The sequence below is a fragment of the Garra rufa genome, chromosome 23 (assembly GCF_049309525.1).
Source record: "Garra rufa chromosome 23, GarRuf1.0, whole genome shotgun sequence".
Lineage (NCBI taxonomy): Eukaryota > Metazoa > Chordata > Actinopteri > Cypriniformes > Cyprinidae > Garra > Garra rufa.
In genome coordinates, this window is record NC_133383.1 from 25,729,710 (window position 1) to 25,748,544 (window position 18,835).

The 18,835-nt window shown below is 38.5% G+C and overlaps 1 protein-coding gene across 1 annotated transcript in view; it reads right to left on the reverse strand.

Annotated features, from left to right (window-relative positions):
* Positions 1–387: 387 nt before the first annotated feature.
* LOC141298986 (V-type proton ATPase subunit B, brain isoform-like) overlaps positions 388–18,835 on the reverse strand; it is a 20,663-nt gene continuing 2,215 nt past the window's right edge. The window contains exons 2-12 of the mRNA XM_073829272.1: positions 17,841–17,914; positions 4,306–4,361; positions 3,937–4,035; positions 3,749–3,842; positions 3,589–3,666; positions 3,340–3,479; positions 2,034–2,135; positions 1,855–1,952; positions 1,409–1,532; positions 585–735; positions 388–500 (exon numbers count right to left, since the gene is read on the reverse strand). Of these exons, the coding sequence (XP_073685373.1) occupies positions 388–500; positions 585–735; positions 1,409–1,532; positions 1,855–1,952; positions 2,034–2,135; positions 3,340–3,479; positions 3,589–3,666; positions 3,749–3,842; positions 3,937–4,035; positions 4,306–4,361; positions 17,841–17,914 (1,129 nt within the window). The remainder of the gene's footprint in view (positions 501–584; positions 736–1,408; positions 1,533–1,854; positions 1,953–2,033; positions 2,136–3,339; positions 3,480–3,588; positions 3,667–3,748; positions 3,843–3,936; positions 4,036–4,305; positions 4,362–17,840; positions 17,915–18,835) is intronic.

Here is an 18,835-nt window from a genome sequence, read left to right on the forward strand (position 1 = left end):
ATTTTTTTTGCTTGGTATTATTATTATTTTAATTATTAAAATGTACTTAAAATACCTCTAAGGTTAAATTTTTATTAGATTATTAATTTCGAGTTTTTTTATTTTTTTGAGTAAATGTAAATCTAAAAATGTTATTTAAGCAGCAAATACGCTATATATATATATATATATATATATATATATATATATATATATATATATATATATATATATACTTACCAGCTGATTAGAAACATCTGAGTGGTCTTTGCGTGTCATTCCTTCGCCAATGGCTGACTTCATCAATCGAGACAAAGAAGGTAGTACATTGATTGGAGGATAGATCTGCACAGAAATATCAACAAAAACAGCATGTGAGATTAAAAATATTAAGCATAGAACTAATGTTCAGACTGTAAGCTTGTTTCCATGACTTGCCTGTTTGTTATGAAGCTGCCTGTCCACATAAATTTGACCCTCAGTGATGTAGCCAGTTAAATCGGGAATAGGATGAGTAATATCTGTGGACAGGAGATGAAAATAAGTAAGTAAACCATTTCAGATGATTAAAAGATTAAAAGAAGAGTAGGTAGATGTTTGCTAACCATCGTTGGGCATAGTGAGGATTGGGATTTGGGTGATGGAGCCATTGCGTCCCTCCACACGTCCGGCCCTCTCGTATATTGTTGCCAGATCAGTGTACATGTATCCTGGGAAACCACGTCGACCAGGAACCTCTTCTCTAGCTGCTGAGACCTTCAAGATGATAGGGTTTAACACTTAGTTACAAAAAGCATGTTTTGCCTTGATACTAACGACTGTGAGTATACATTTACAAGAGCTGTCAAATCGATTAACTTCAAAACACTTAGATATGGTCTTATAGCCCTTTTCTGACTTGTGAGCAGCCACAATGCGCAGCCGCAGGTCCTCAGTGAGCTCCTTTGTCTTAGCCATGACTGTCCACAAGCCAACAGCAGAGAGCTTCTGTTTTTCACCTGTTGAGTTGATTGAAACAGCTGTTCCCAATGAATCAGGGCAATTAGGATGCTTTAAACCAGCTTGGACTATTTGGAATGGTATAGAACTTTGGATTTTCCCATAGTCTGTGACAGTTTGCAAAGGGTATGAATAATTTTGGACATGCCACGTTTTGTTCAAATGTAAATAAAAGCTGAGAAATATTTTTTTTCACAATGATGCCTCTTGTACATTGTCTTATTATCTTTTGGGAGAAGCCTGTGTCATTTCCGGTCAAAAAAAAAAAAAAAACTTGCTGGTTGAATAAATGTAACTTCAAGTCAGAATTTGCCAGGGGTATGAATAATTTCGAGCTTGACTGTATATATTATGTAAACAAAAACCTTTATTTTGGAAGGGATTATTCGCGATTAATGGATTTGACAGCCCTAAAGTTCACACGTTGTACCTCTCGTAAAGCCTCCGCATAAGAGCTCATGTCAGTCAATATGACCAGCACGTGCTTCTCACACTGGTAAGCCAGAAACTCAGCTGAGGTAAGCGCAAGGCGAGGGGTGATGATGCGTTCAATCCTGCAACAGAAAATCAAACATTTTGGTCCATGTCACATCAAAATACTTTAAAAAAAAAAATTTATTTACTCACATTCATGTCAATTCAAACCTGCATGACATTTTGAAGGATTGTACTTGGGATTGTTCTTTCTTTACCTCATTTAATTTTCGTCCACTTGAAATCATTTAGACTTTTATGTATGTTTTTATAGTGCATATTTAAAACCTAAAAGGCTTTATACAGGTTTCGAATGACATGAGGGCGAGTAAATAATGACATCATTTCATTTTTGGGTCAACTATCCCTTAAATTTTCAAGAAAATTTGAGAAGATACTGACGTAGGATCGTTGGCCAAATTTAAAAAGAGGCACACGTTGTCCATGGACCCATTCTCTTCGAAATCAGACTTAAAAAATCTTGCAGTTTCCATGTTGACCTAAAGATACAAGTAATGTCATGAAGTTATCCCATTGGTGTTGATGTAGATTGCAAACTTTTAACCAAAAGTGCTCCTCACCCCCATGGCAGCAAACACAATGGCAAAGTTCTCCTCACTGTAATCCATCACATCTTTGGACTTCTTCACCAACCCCGCCTGACGACAGATCTGTGCAGCAATCTGAAAAACACATATTACAGTGAGAAAAAAAAAAAAAACAGGTTCAAGGTTCAATTGTTAGGTAATTAGCCTTAGATTAAAATAGGCATTTTGGGTATTTTCCACAGTATTGCTGTGCTAAGGTGTGTCCAAGAATGCAGTGGTTAAGAAACTATAAATAGCATTGATCTGAGTTAACTGTTTGTATATTATTTGTACATATGTTTATGTCTGCTATTGCTATATTGCATTTTACATACACTACTGTTCAAATGTTTGGTTGTCAATAAGACTTTTTTAATGTTAAGTAAAACATTGTCTCTTGTGATTATCAAAGCTGCATTTTTTTTACCAAAATTATTACAATTTAAAATAAATGTTTTCTATTTAAATGTATTTTAAAATGGAATTTATTCCTGTGATGCAAAACTGAGTTTTCAGCATTATTACTCCAGTCTACAGTGCCACATGATTCTTCAGAAATTATTCTAATTTGCTGATTTGCTGCGCAAGAATTCATTATTATTTCATTCATTATGATTATCAATGTTGAAAACAGTTGTACTGCTTAATATTTTTGTGGAATCCATGATCTTTAATAAATAGAAAGTAAAAAACAGCATTTATTTAAAATATAAATGCAAAATATAATTACAAAGTAATATTACAAATGTCTGTATTGTCACTTTTGATTAACTTGAAGCATTCTTACTGAATAAAACCAATAATAACATTAAAAAATGTGTGTGAGTGTGTGTCTTTTTTGTGAATCGCCTTTTATATGTGACCCTGGACCACAAAACCAGTCATAAGTTTTAATTTTTTAAAGCCAAAAAAAAGGCAAATAGGACAATATTTGGCGAGATACAACTATTTGAAAAACTGGAATCTGAGGGTTTAAAAATCTGAGCCTTTAAATCGATCCAAATTAGTTCTTTGCCATGCATATTTCTAATCAAAATGTAAGTTTTGATATATTTAAGGTAGGAAATTTACAAAATATCTTGAAACATGATTTTTACCTAATATCCTAATGATCTTTGGCATAAAAGAAAAATTTATAATTTCGACCAATACAATGTATTTTTGGCTATTGCTACAAACCCGTGCTACTTAAGACTGGTTTTGTGGTCCAGGGTCATGTATAATCATGCTTTTACATATTCAGCTATCAAAATGAAAAACAGAGGAGAATGAAACACTTAAAAAACAACAGTGGTCTCACCTCATTGTGGGGTAGACCAGCTGCAGAAAAAATAGGGATTTTTTGACCTCTTGCAATACTGTTCATGCCATCAATGGCTGAGATGCCGGTCTGGATCATCTCCTCGGGATAAATACGACACTGAGGATTAATCGGCTGACCTACAGAAGGCAGGAGAAAATTGGATGGTAAACACAATATCAATACTCAAAAATGCCACTGATGACAATTTGTGAGTGTAAAAATTTATGTGGCCTCATTGAAATGTACCCATAATGTCCAAGTAGTCTTCCGCCAGCACCGCAGGCCCTCGATCAATCGGCTTTCCAGAGCCGTTAAAGACCCGACCTGTAACAGACTTCTAGTTTTAGCAAAAACACATGATAAAAATTATCACATGACTTCAGAATATCTCCTTTTTAATTCTTACCCAGCATATCCTCAGACACAGGGGTGCGCAAAATGTCCCCTGTAAATTCACATGTGGTCTTTTTGGCATCAATACCAGATGTTCCCTCAAACACCTAGAAATGAAATAATGAGGAGTGCTAGAGATCAGATGTTCACAATAGGGGAAAAAATTTAAAACAGGTATTTCAGAAAGTTTTAGTTCCTGACCTGAACCACAGCTTTGGAGCCTGTGACCTCCAGCACTTGTCCGCTCCTCTTAGTGCCATCAGGCAGAGTCAGATGGACAATCTCAGCATACCTGGGGAACTGAATCAGATATTCAAATGTTACTGATCAACGGTTAACAGAACTTCAAATTAATCCAGCACTTTAGTAATGGTAAATCTGTACAGCGTTATTGAGTAAAAGCAGCCAAGCTGACATTATCATTTACAAGAAAATATTACATATTGTTTTTTATTTTATTTTTTATACTCAATAAGTAAGCAGAGAGTTGCTGCGCCACATTCAGATGCATTATGTTTTTAAAACACAACATGTGTAACAAGGGTAATAAATAATATAGAAATCCAATACCTTCACTTGATCCAAAATCACCAGGGGTCCATTAACACCAGCAACGGTTTTATACGCTGAGCACATAATAAATATCAATGTCACAAGAGTGTTTTTGTAGTCTAAATCAAATCACGAACAATTCAACACAAAGTCACTCAAATTCTACAAAGATTTGATTACATGAACAAAGATCAGTAAGCACTGCATTAAGAAAAATAAATACAGTAAAAAAAAAAATAAAGCACATATCACCTGATAAAATATGACATCATGTTATGGTCAAAGTGTCTTAAAAAGAAAAAATAAAGAAAAAGAATGAGAATGTCATTTGTAATGTATAAAAACATAAACCCAAAGAGAAATAAATAACAGAGATGCTCATAATCAGAAAATAAAAGGTCATGATGCTTAATAATGTGTTCTTCCTAACATTTGTTTTATGCTTGCTTAAGAGATAATGAGATTTTTTTTTAACTAAAAATACACTATATTTGAGAATTAACCTCTTTAAATTTCCAATTTATTAAAGCTCCTTGCATGTTGTGATGTCATCAGTGCATCTGATGAAGCTCCCATCTATGGCAAGCCAATTTAACATTATTGGTTATAACTAACTAATCTGTATTTTTATGTTACTAGCACTTATTTATATTTCTAGTAAAGAAACAAGTAACCAGGACCACAAAACCAGTCATAAGGGTTTTTTTTTTTTTAATTGAGATATATACATCATCTGAAAGCTGAATGAAAAAAGCTTTCCACTGATGTATAGTTTGTTAGGATATGACAACATTTTGGCCAAGATACAACTAATCGAAAATGTGGAATCTTGAGGGTGCAAAAAAATCAAAATATTGAGAAAACCGCCTTTAAAGCTTTTCAAATGAAGGTCTTAGCAATGCATATTACTCATTAAAAATTAAGTTTTGATATATTTATGGTAGGAAATTTACAAAATATCTTCATGGAACATGATCTTAATATCCTAATGATTTTTGGCATAAAAGAAAATTTGATAAGTTTGAACCAATACAATTTTTAGCTACTGCTACAAATGTAGTAGTACTACTTAAGATTGGTTTTGTGGTCCAAGGTGTTACATCCTGAGGATGTATATATTTAATATTAATGAAAGGTGTGTTTTCTCTGCCCATTTTGGGTGTAGTTGTGTTTCCCTGTGTATGCTCTGTCTTCCCTTCTCTCTCTCTCTCTCTCTCACTCCCTCTGCTTGCTTCGCAGTTGCAGATTGGCCACAGGTGGTGCTCATCAGAGGGTGTGCTGCAGAGAGGCAAACTGCACAAAAGAGCACCGAAGCAATGTGGAGTGAGGTTCACTTCTCCCCTGCTCCAGACTTGTGTTGATGTTCTCTTTGTCTGTTGATTGTGGTGCACACTTCTGAAGAGTTAATTGTTGATCTTTAACTTTAAAGAGTAAACTGAAATCTGGTTGACAAGCAGTGTTGAGTAGACTGCACACGGTGTGTATAACTTTACTTTAATTTAAAATTGATTTGTTAAGGTATTAGAAGGTATTGTAATTTTGTTTGAACATTTATACTAAACTTAAATTGGAAGCTGTAGGGAGAGGGTGCCATTTTATTTTGTACTAAACGTTTATCCCTGTTTTTGGTTAGTGAGGGAGTTGAGGAAAGCCTCTGTTGTTTATTTCTTTTCTTTTATCAAGGTAGGTTATTTAGTACTCCTCCTGTTAGTTAGCTGCTGTTTTGTTTGTTGTTTTGGCCTGGCTCTCTCCTGAAGACTGTTGCTTCCCTGTTAATTTTTGTGAATTACTAAATAAATCTGCTCAAGTTAAGTTAAGTGTTGAATTGCATTTCTGGGGCAGAGGACTGGAGTGGTTCCTCCACGCTTAAGTTTTCATTCTTTTTTTTTATTACGCTTTATTTTATTTGTTACTCCCGCCCCAACCCTAGACTGGGAATTGGGAACGTAACAAGTGGGGGCTCGTCCGTTCGCCTCTTAATTGGCTGTTGGTAAGTACCCTTTTTCTCTCAAATTGTTTGACTGTTTTCGACTGTGGGTGGAGAGGAAAGTGTTGTAGGCTTAGAGAATGGAGTTTGATTTTACTGCGTTTACTCTTTGCCCCACAACTGAAGCCTTTAATCGTTGTAAGAAAAAAGATCTTATGTTGATAGCAGACTTTTTTGATATTGACATTCCAAAAGGTTTGACAAAACAAGTGCTTAAGAGTAACCTGTTTAAGAAATTGGTAGATGCAGGCATTTTGCCCAAAGAGGCTGAGGATAGTGTTGAGGCTCAGTCTGAAGTGGCAGTGGAAACTGCAGCTGAAGATCTGAGTCTCACCACTGATTCTTTTGCACCTTATGATCCTAGAATTGCTGTAAAGTTAAAGGAAATGGATCTTTTGATTAAAAAACAAGAATGTGAGGCAGAAATGATTAGGCTTAAAGTTGTAGAGAAACAGGCTGAGCGAGATATCCAGTTACGCAAATTGGACCTGGAAGCAAGGCGATTGGCTCAAAAGCCAGTTCCATCACCACGTACTAGGCCCATATCAGTCTCATCACCCTTAACATCTGCTGGTAGTAGTACAGTCACACATGATTTTTCTCATGCACCTTCTAGTGATAATTTTGATGTCAGTAAGTATATAAAACTTGTGCCTCCGTTTAGAGAGACAGAAGTTGACTCATACTTTGTTGCATTTGAACGTGTTGCTGGTAAGTTGAGGTGGCCAAAAGATATGTGGGCTTTGTTACTCCAGTGTAGCTTGTCAGGGAAAGCTCAGGAAGTCTGTTCTTCCCTTCCTATAGAAAGCTCCCTTGATTATGACCTTGTAAAATCTGCAGTCTTGCGAGCATATGAACTTGTCCCTGAGGCCTATAGACAAAAATTCCGCACTCATTTGAAAACAGTCAACCAAACTTATGTTGAATTTGTGAGAGAAAAGAGGGTTCTTTTTGAAAAGTGGTGTCTATCTAGCAAGATTACTACCCTGGAAGATTTGCAGGAACTAATCTTGCTAGAAGACTTTAAAAATTGTATTCCGTCGAAGATTGTCGTGCACTTAAATGAACAAAAAGTGACGTCGTCGGCTAGTGCTGCAGTTTTGGCTGATGAGTTTGTGCTGACACACAAAAATGTGTTTTCAGCACACACATCTGCCAAACCCCCATTGATGAATGTGGAAAGCTCCGTTATCCCGCATGTTGTGCACTCGTCTAAAAGCGAAACGCCGTCTAAAAGTGGTCGTAAGTTTGCGAACAGTGGTGAAAGGCGAGTTTGTTTTTTCTGCCTTGACCCAAACCACATGATTTCAGACTGTAAAGCTTGGAAACAGAAAAGAGCAGCTTCCAAGCCTAAAAATGTGGCCTTTGTACAGTCCCTGTGTAATGCGAGTTCTTGTAGTGGAGAGAGTTATCAACCCTTCTTGTTTGAAGGCACAGTCTCTCTATTTCCTGATTTCGTTCCAAAATCAGTTACAATCTTGCGTGACACTGGTGCAGCCCAGTCTTTCATATCAGCAAACATATTGCCCTTTTCTGCTACCTCATTTACTGGAAATGACGTGTTAATTCGGGGAATTGATATGCACTGTGTGAATGTGCCACTCCACACTGTGTACCTAAAGTCTGACATTGTAAGCGGTCCAGTCAGTCTAGCAGTGCGCCCACAGTTACCTGTTGAAGGGATTGATCTGATTCTAGGGAATGACCTAGCAGGTGGCACAGTCTTTCCTAGGCCAGTTGTATCCCATAAACCCTGTATTTCACACAAACCTGATTTGGCTAAAAAATTCCCTTCTGTCTTTCCCGCCTGTGCAGTTACCCGTGCCCAGTCAAAGAAATTTGAGGAGGTGGTGGATCTCTCAAGCTCTTTTCTGGTTAATGAACCTGACTCTATAGAGTGTGTCCTGTCTGTAACTCCTGACCCTGACCTTGATGTAGCTTATGAGAAATTGATCTCTGAAACCCCATTGAAAGTAGGTAGAGAACACCTAGCTGCTGCCCAAAAAGCAGATCCTTCCCTAGCCAAGTGTGTAATGGCTGCAGAATGTCCTACCCATGCTCCTGATTCAGGGGTAGTTTACTTTTGGGAAAAAGGGTTGTTAATGCGTAAGTGGAAGCCCCAGCAAGAGGAGTTGGACTGGCAAGAAGTGCAGCAGATTGTTTTGCCTTCTGGCTATCGATCCCAGGTCTTAAAGCTCGCCCATGAGAATGTGTTGTCTGGCCATGTTGGTGTTACAAAAACTTACAACCGCATTGTCAAGTACTTCTTTTGGCCTGGTCTTAAGTCAGCAGTATCTAGATTTTGCAGGTCTTGCCATACATGCCAGTTGGCAGGAAAACCAAATCAGAAAATCCCACCTGCACCTCTCTACCCTATCCCTGTTGTAAGTGACCCCTTTGAGCGCTTAATTGTTGACTGTGTTGGGCCATTGCCCAAAGCTAAATCAGGCCACCAGTACATTCTGACCATAATGTGTGCTGCGACTCGATTCCCAGAGGCTGTCCCATTGCGCACACTGAAAGCTAAGGTTGTGATAAAAGAACTGCTCAAATTCTGTACAACCTTTGGCCTGCCAAAGGTGATTCAAAGTGACCAAGGGTCAAACTTCACCTCTAAGGTTTTTAAACAGGTTTTAGAAAGTCTTGGCATAAACCACCAAACGTCCACAGCATATCATCCGGAAAGTCAAGGAGCTCTTGAGAGGTTCCACCAGACCCTTAAAACAATGCTGCGACGATACTGTATGGAATCTGGAAAAGACTGGGTTGAGGGTCTACCTTTCTTGATGTTTGCAGTACGAGAGTCTGTGCAGGAGTCCCTCGGCTTTAGCCCCGCTGAGCTAGTGTTTGGCCACACAGTTCGTGGCCCACTAAAACTGTTAAGTGAACAGTTGTTGAATCAAAGTTCCAAACCTGTGCCAGTCGATGACTATGTTACCTCTCTCCGTGAGAAGCTGTATTCGGCTCAAAGTCTTGCAAAACTCCAACTGTCTGCTGCTCAGTCAAAGATGAAGCATCACTTTGACAAAAACTCTGTGAAAAGAGAATTTAACCCAGGTGATTCTGTCTTAGTCCTTCTTCCAATTCCCGGTTCGATCTTGCATTCAAAATTTGCTGGTCCCTATCTTGTTGAAAGAAAGTTAAGTGAGACCAACTTTCTTGTTGCTACTCCTGACCGAAAATGCAAGAGCCGTGTGTGCCATGTAAACCGGCTTAAGGCCTATGTTGAAAGGGATCCCTCTAGAATGTCTCAAGGTGACAGTGTCTCCTCACCAGCTTCCTCTGTAGCCACTGTGGGGGTAGTATCAAGTTATTCCTTGGAAGAGGATGGCTTGATGAGGAAAGACGTCCTAGTTTCCTCCACTCGGTTGAAAAACTCTGCTATATTACAGGATCTTCAGAGTTTTCTTTCTCACCTGTCCAATGAACAGTCCAAATGTCTAACCAGCTTGCTGCATGCTTTTCCTTCTCTGTTTAGTGATGTGCCCGGTAGGACTGCAGTATGTGTACATGACATTGATGTTGGAGAGGCTGCCCCTATAAAGCAACATCCCTACAGAGTAAATCCAAGGAAACGTGAAATCATGCAGACTGAGGTTGAGTATTTGCTGCGTCACGGGCTGGCTGAAACCAGTCAGAGTCCCTGGAGCTCCCCCTGCCTCCTCGTCCCAAAACCCGATAACACCTTTCGATTTTGTACAGACTATCGGAAAGTCAACAACGTAACGAAACCTGACTCTTTCCCACTTCCCAGAATGGAAGACTGTGTAGATAGAGTAGGTTTAGCTAAGTATGTTACAAAATTGGACCTACTAAAGGGTTATTGGCAGGTGCCTCTCAGCCAACGTGCCTCAGAGATCTCTGCATTTGTCACCCCAGATTGCTTCCTACAATACAAGGTCTTGGCATTCGGGATGCGAAATGCACCTGCTACGTTTCAACGTATGATGCATAAGATACTGTCAGAGGTAAACAACTGCGAGGTGTATCTAGATGACATTGTCGTGTATTCAGAGAACTGGACTGATCATGTGAAGACCCTTGAAAAGGTTTTTAAGTGCCTGACTGCTGCCTCATTGACCTTAAATCTTGCTAAATGTGAATTTGCAAAAGGAGTTGTCACATACTTAGGTAAGCAAGTTGGTCAAGGAGCGGTGAAACCTGTGGAAGCTAAAATCTCTGCCATCCTTGAATTTCCTGTGCCCAGTAACAAGCGGGAGTTGAGACGTTTTTTGGGCATGAGTGGATATTACCAAAGTTTCTGTCCAAATTTCTCTGCTATAGTCTCTCCCCTTACAGACCTGCTTAGCACCAAAAGAAGATTTGAGTGGACCAGTGATTGTGAACTTGCCTTCAGTGCTGTTAAAGACCTCCTCTGCCATGCCCCTGTTCTTTCTGCTCCAAATTTCAAGACCCCTTTCAGATTGCAAGTGGATGCAAGTGCTACTGGAGCTGGGGCAGTTCTGCTGCAGGAGGATGAGACCCATGTTGAACATCCAGTTTGCTTTTTCTCTAGAAAGTTCTCCAAGACCCAACAAAACTACAGTGTGATTGAAAAAGAAGCTCTGGCACTCTTATTGGCACTTCAACATTTTGAAGTTTATTTGGGAAATAGCCCTCAACCTATCATTGTGTACACTGATCATAACCCTTTGGTATTCATTTCCCGCATGTCAGGTTCTAATCAACGCTTGTTGCGGTGGGCCCTCGCTGTCCAGGAGTATAACCTGGATATCCGGCACAAGAAGGGCGCTGAAAATGTTATGGCGGATGCTCTCTCAAGAGTATATAAGTGATATTCTCTCTTTGTCTCTTATATTTGCTTGCCTAGTGTATATGGTAAGAGTTGCTTACAAACCTTGGTTTGTATTCTTTGTGGTGGGGGTGTTACATCCTGAGGATGTATATATTTAATATTAATGAAAGGTGTGTTTTCTCTGCCCATTTTGGGTGTAGTTGTGTTTCCCTGTGTATGCTCTGTCTTCCCTTCTCTCTCTCTCTCTCTCTCACTCCCTCTGCTTGCTTCGCAGTTGCAGATTGGCCACAGGTGGTGCTCATCAGAGGGTGTGCTGCAGAGAGGCAAACTGCACAAAAGAGCACCGAAGCAATGTGGAGTGAGGTTCACTTCTCCCCTGCTCCAGACTTGTGTTGATGTTCTCTTTGTCTGTTGATTGTGGTGCACACTTCTGAAGAGTTAATTGTTGATCTTTAACTTTAAAGAGTAAACTGAAATCTGGTTGACAAGCAGTGTTGAGTAGACTGCACACGGTGTGTATAACTTTACTTTAATTTAAAATTGATTTGTTAAGGTATTAGAAGGTATTGTAATTTTGTTTGAACATTTATACTAAACTTAAATTGGAAGCTGTAGGGAGAGGGTGCCATTTTATTTTGTACTAAACGTTTATCCCTGTTTTTGGTTAGTGAGGGAGTTGAGGAAAGCCTCTGTTGTTTATTTCTTTTCTTTTATCAAGGTAGGTTATTTAGTACTCCTCCTGTTAGTTAGCTGCTGTTTTGTTTGTTGTTTTGGCCTGGCTCTCTCCTGAAGACTGTTGCTTCCCTGTTAATTTTTGTGAATTACTAAATAAATCTGCTCAAGTTAAGTTAAGTGTTGAATTGCATTTCTGGGGCAGAGGACTGGAGTGGTTCCTCCACGCTTAAGTTTTCATTCTTTTTTTTTTATTACGCTTTATTTTATTTGTTACTCCCGCCCCAACCCTAGACTGGGAATTGGGAACGTAACAAAGGTCACAATTTTACTAGCAGCTAATCATTACATAACGCACATTATGGCGGAATAGTCCCGCCTTCTAAATAAAAGTGCCAATCACAAAAGGGTAAAGTCATTGCAGCTGCCATTTTAAAGCTCAGGTTGCTACAGAGAAAGTCAGTTATAAGCTTTTTAAAAATAATTTTGAGACAGTTGTCAGATTTCATTGGTGATTTCAAATATGAAGTTTAACTCTAAGATTGGTGAACATATTTGGAAAAATTTGATGTTTCCCACTCAAAGAGATATGAGCTGTACTTGCAAGACTGAAATAGCTTCCCAAGAGGCGTTTCAAAGATGGCTGCTTTAAAGGGACTTTTTTATACTTCTCTCAATAGAGGGTTTTCACGACGCATCACCAATTAGGGTTGTTCCGATTCCGATACTAGTATCGGAAATGCCGCCGATACCACAAAAAAATCTAGCATCGGAATCGGCGAGTACTTGAACCCACGTACCGATCCGATACCATTTTCTTAAGATATAAGTTATTCCCGCTAGCAAATCAGAAGCCAGTTCTTCTTCGCGGCTCAGAATGCAAACAGTGTTGCCACAAGCAACCACTGTTTAGAGCAGCGAAGAAGAAATACAAATGTGCTAGCAGTTTGTCCGCTAAAACGGCGCCACGGAATCGCGGAATCCAGTCAAAATGGAATTTACAGTTTACCGCGGAACGTCACGGAATTTGTCAAAGTTTGATGCATTAATCAAAGGTAGTTCGTTACACTTAAATCAAATCGTGATATGGACTAATATTAAGCCAAAACCGACTGTTTAAATATGAATTAATGCGTGGTTCTGCGTTAATGAATTGTACAGGCGCGTGGTTTGTTTACTCATTGTACTGAAGCGCGCGGGACACTTGCGGTAATATTAAATGGCTCCAGACTGTGACCAATTTTTCTGCCAGTGTTACTAATTTTCGTGAGCGGTCACACTGGCGCGACCACCGCGTTGTTCAACTCATAAGCTCTGCCATTTCGGTCTCAGATGAGAAACATAAAATGGCATGCGAAACGAAAGTGAAACTAACACGACACGTTTGAGCTGCTCAGCGCGGACCGTTTATCAGCTTGGACTGCAATGCAAACAAACTTGCACAAACCCCGAACAGCTTTATTCGAGAGTCAACGTTGATTTTGCAACACTGTTACTGCTGCGAGATGCAGTGAGGAGCATTTGAAAATGCCGCACAATGAATAAGGTTGCTGCGAGATCTAGTGAGAATCTTTCAAATTCTGGCCAAAATTCTCTGTTATAAACAGGGCTGATGTACGTCAGAAAAACAGATTAGTAATACTAACTATATGAAAAAATATTACTGTCAAATGTATGTCATATAATAAAAATACTCTAGTTCACTGTATATATCACTGTATATTTGTTTTATTAAGGAATAAGTCTGAAGCACACAAAATAATTTATTAGTATTATCTACAGCTGTATATACAATTACACACCCAGGTATCGGATTAGTACTCGGTATCGGCCGATACCCCGAGCCCAGGTATCGGAATCGGTATCGGGAAGGAAAAAAGGGTATCGGAACATCTCTATCACCAATTGGCCATTTTGGCTGCCCTGAATGTAAACAATGCCACTGAACCGAACAAAATTCACAAATAGGGGTGGGCGGTACACCGGTGTCATAGTCAGCACCGGTGTGACATTGCGCCACGACATGGATTTTCTAATACCGTCAATACCGTAATAAATCAATTATGTGCCTCGAACGGCTGCATTTACATCAATAACAGCTAATTCTAAATAATAAGGCATTAAATTTTCTTCAAACGTTCAGTTGTGGTCTGAATACCTGTCCTTATACTATATATCTTGTTGTAAATAAAGTAAAACATATTCGTATCAGCTTTGCAGGTGGTAGGTAAAAAGGGAGTGGCCATTAAACGACTGGTGAAATACCGTGAAGAAAGGTCGGGCCTGTAGCCTATACCAGGGACGGAGTGGCAATCGGGACGACCGGGACTTTTCCCGTCGGCCGGCCGAAGGATTTACACAGCGGATCACAAATTGAGCGGGCGCGAGGCGAACGCGACCGGCCTGTTTACTTTTACTTTCGATTTTGCGATAACGCACACTCTGTGTGAAGGGAGCAGCACATCTTATAACGTTAATAGATATTTGTCAGTGAGTACAAGATTGCAGCAAATCCTCCAGTCTATGTTTGTCATCTCTCTTTACTTTCGACCCGTGATCATTCAAATCTAAAGGTCATTGTACACTGAGTCCGATTTTCGTATGCGTTTTTTTTAGTTTTCTCATATTCGCCATCCTTATCAAAATGCTTATTATGGATGCGAAAATGCAGAAAATCAAACACGATCCGACTTTTTTTATGACGGACGAAAGTTTTAGAGGCAGTGTGTAAACTCGATTAACCAGTGGTGGACGAAGTACACAAATCAAATACTTGAGTAAAAGTACAGATACGTATAATAGAATATTACTCCAGTAAAAGTAAAAGTACTCCTTTTTCAATTTTACTCGAGTGAAAGTACAAAAGTACTCCATTTTTTGTGTACTTAAGTAAAAAAGTACTGAAATATTTTGCAATTTTATAAAGGCTATAATTTTATATTAACATATATATTTTTTTTATAATCCTACTATAAGCCTTGGATTTTCCCAAAATAACCACTAGCCTATATGGAGTCAAGATAGATTTTTGTTGTTGATATGGACTACGTTGACAAGAGTGATGTTCACTGTGAAGCTTACATTGCATTGTACCTGAGAGAAAACTGATTTGACCATCTCATTTTCACCAGTAAGAAAAGTGTTTTAAAGTTTGTTATTTTGCAGAACGGCACAGTTATAAATGATATGAGAATAAGGCCTGAAGTTAGGAAGAAAAATGTAATTATATTTTCATAATATTTTTATTTTTTCTCAAGCATTGTCTGTGGTGTAAAAACACCCCTGGCCAAATGCCCCCAGAGGGCATCACTTCCCACTTTGATAATTACTGTAGTTACCATGTTCTGAACATCACATCTTTTCTTTTCCCAAAGATGTAATAGGTGGTTGATTAGAAATATTTGGACTTCATATCTGAAAATTACCTCAACTTAGCACCAGCACGCTTGTTAGCTAGACAGTTAGCATCAGCTAACAATATTTACTTATTTTCAGTTTGGTTATGAATAAAATATTTCTGTCTACTAGGCTAGTTGATCCAAACAATATAAAAAAGTATACTGTTAATAAACTATATAGAAACAGACGTCACATAGGACTAAATACGTAGCATTTTAACAAAACTGTTAAGGGTGCATGAGTTATTTTAGTTAATCTGTGTTATTTTAATGTTTCGTTTTTGACCTAAAAAGAGACGATGTTGATGTGTCAGCATCTAATCATTTCAGCGGGCTTAAATACATCACTTTTTACAGCAGATTTAGTTCGCAAACAACTGACAGTTACAATAATTAATCCTAAAACTCGACATTATGTCTTACTTTTCGCAGCATCAGTCGCGCGCGCTCACAAGATCTCCCGGTTCTTATTTGTGAATTCAGTTCATTGGAGACTCACTCTAAACGGCTCGTTTGAATCAGTGAGTTTAAACAGCTGCAATTGGATCAGTCCAATTCGTGAATGAATCGTTTGTGGCGATTTGCGAACCGATTGAAAAGAATCAGTTTGTTCATGAATCAGACACCGCTTCTGCGTCTCGGAGCACGTGATATATTATAAGGAGTAACGACATGTTTTATGAAATGTAGTGAAGTAAAAAGTACGATCTTATGCTTTGGAATGTAGTGAAGTAAAAGTAAAAGTTACTCAAAATAAAACTACTCCAGTAAAGTACAGATACTTGAAAAATGTACTTAAGTACAGTAACGAATTACAACTACTTCGTTACTGTCCACCACTGCGATTAACATAACCTGTTTTTTTTTAACGTGTAAAAATCTCGGACGAAAATTTCGTACTCATGTGTGCAATGACATTAACTCCAGCAGCTCGTGTTGGATGCAGGGTTGCCAAGTCCGTGTTTTCCGCCACAGAATTGGTCTACTTTTAAACTGTTGCCATGGGTTGATTTCCCCCAGTTATTTAAAGGTTTTAAATATTGCAGAAATTAAATTTCAATAAAAAATAATTTGTTTTGTTGTACACTGTTAAGTAAGATCTTTAGGTTTTTTGCAAAATAAATATGTTAAGAATGCATACTCTCCCATGTCTCGTTTTGATAAGGATACCTACCATTTACTTATTATATTATAAAAAATATTAACTTTATTAACATACTAAAGGGACAGGACAGGCTACTCCTCCCAAAATGTACCAAAAAAAGTAATACCGTGATATTATACCGTCACCGTTCAAAAGATGAAAAATACCGTGATATTAATTTTAGGTCATATCGCCCACCCCTACTCACATATTTAGCTGATTATTGCTGCTGAAAATGGTAAATTATTGTTATGCTTTGGGCTGTACTAATCGGTCAGACCAAGAAAAACATTTGGAGTACTATAAACTGCCAAAAGTTTTAACAAATCAAGAAGAAAAGTGCAAAAAAACTGTGTGAGGAACAAAAGGTGTTTGTGGTTGGCCAAACTGAACCAGGATTTCCAGGGCAAGAATCCTGACAACATTCGTGTTTGTTTATCATATCCGGTCAGGTAGTTGCAATATTGGGCTAATCCCTGCTGAAAAAAAAAACAGCTAAAAAGGTTTCCCAGCCTGACCAGCCTGGAAAAGTGGCCAAAACCCCTCTAAAACCAGCCTGACGCCCAGCTATGACCAGCTAAAACCAGGCTGGTTGACCAGCTAAAACCAGCCAACCAGCCTAGGCTGGTTTTAGCTGTTTTTTTTTCACCAAGGATATCTTAATTAACACTGCTTGTATGTATCTTTACCACCTAATAACTTTAGTTTGTTAAAATAATGCGCCCTTTCCTTCTTACAAAGTCCTTCTCTATATGATTCTGCAGCTTCCACACATTTTTTCCCTGGTTTAGAGAGCATATATTAGCAGAACATGTATTCAGTAGTACATTAACCATGCAATCCATGCTGTTGTTTACATCCGAGTATCTCCAATATGGCAATATGGTAAGTGCAAACCCTCTACAGTCACTAGTATCTTTCAGTTTTACTTTTAACATTTCATCTTCTTTTTCATTGTTACAGGTAACAAATGTTACATTTTGGTCATTCAATTCTATAGGGATCTGTGGTTAAGATACTGACTATTTGTTTAAACTAGTATGTATTCCAATTGTTTCTGGTACTTATTAGTAACTATTTAATAGGTATCAGTACTTCTATATGTTACTTAATAAGAAATAATAAGCAATTAAAAAGAAGTAGTTACATTAATATAGATAATACTTACAAGACTAGTCTAAATGTTAAAGTGGCTTGCCATGTCGCCATCACGATGCAGATCCTGCATGCATAAACCTGCATCACGCTGATTTCTAACGTAATATGTGGTGAAAATCCAACCAAACGTTCCATTTATTTTAACATAACGCAATTAGACATAAACAATACGCATTTGCAAGGAAAATGTCCTCTAGTTAGAAAGCTGACCCTGGATTCAACTGACCGCATACGAATCACAGATGTATCTGATATGCTAAAAATTAACGATAGATGCTAAATGTCTGCAGCTGGAAATAACATGACGAGAATGATTAGCACATGCAGTGAAATACAGAGCACGTCATTCATTCGTTGCGACATACACACATCATTTGATCGCTATGGTGGTGGGTTTCTGTTTGTAAGGGCCCTTCATAGACAGCTCTGGTCACTCACTTAATCTCGGCTGAGAAATGTAGTCACGAGTCACGGCAAGTAGTGATGTGACGTTTGACACCGAAGCTTCGAAGCTTGTATAAAAAAAAGAAACATCTCACAGTGAAGCACTGTACCGGAGCTTGATTCGTTTTGTCCATAACCACGTGACCTGTGACGTCCGAAGCTTCGTTTTCGCACACAACCACGTGACTGCTTCATATTCTGATTCAAAGAACGCGAACCCCTTGTGCAGGTATCAAGTGTCATTCACTTTTTGTTAAGAATAAATCATAATACGAATAAATATGTACATGTGTAGTTTTGTGCATATTCATTTTGTAGTTATCCTTGCTTCACAAGCTCTTCTAATTAACACTAATATTAGTCAAAATTATTCTTAATTTACTGTGAACATATGCCTACATGAACCATGCTTATACTTGTATAATTTTTATTAAAACGTTTATTTACAAATCAATTCGAGTAAAATTACTGTTTTTCTGACATAGCACAAATAGATGTGTTTAATGAAACTGTCCAAAATCGCTTTAAGATCTGGGAGGCGAAAGCAACTTTTCCCACCTTTGTCCACAAGATGTCATTAGTGTGCAACATGTTGAAAAGCTTCGAGTAACGAACCTTTTTACGATACAGTTGAGGGGAAAGCCTCAGTGCTTCGGAAAGCTTCATTTTCCCATCACTAACGGCAAGGACATTTTCCCGAACGGCGACGTGTTTGCTCCCGGTAACAGCGGATGATATTTTCGCTGACGGCTCTGCTCACCATTCCCCTTAGAGCCTTCATGATGACTATACTACACAAAAATCACTACTGTAAGCTAAGCGTGAGAACACGGCTGCACATGCGTAATAATGCTTACGTGTTTCTCCCCCCTCCCCTTTTCAAAATCGACGCAGTGAACGCTGACGCCCTCTAGAAGCGTTTGTGTTGTTGACACGATCACCTGTGACAGTATAATATGTTTTATTATGTTTCTTGTTGTTAGAATAAC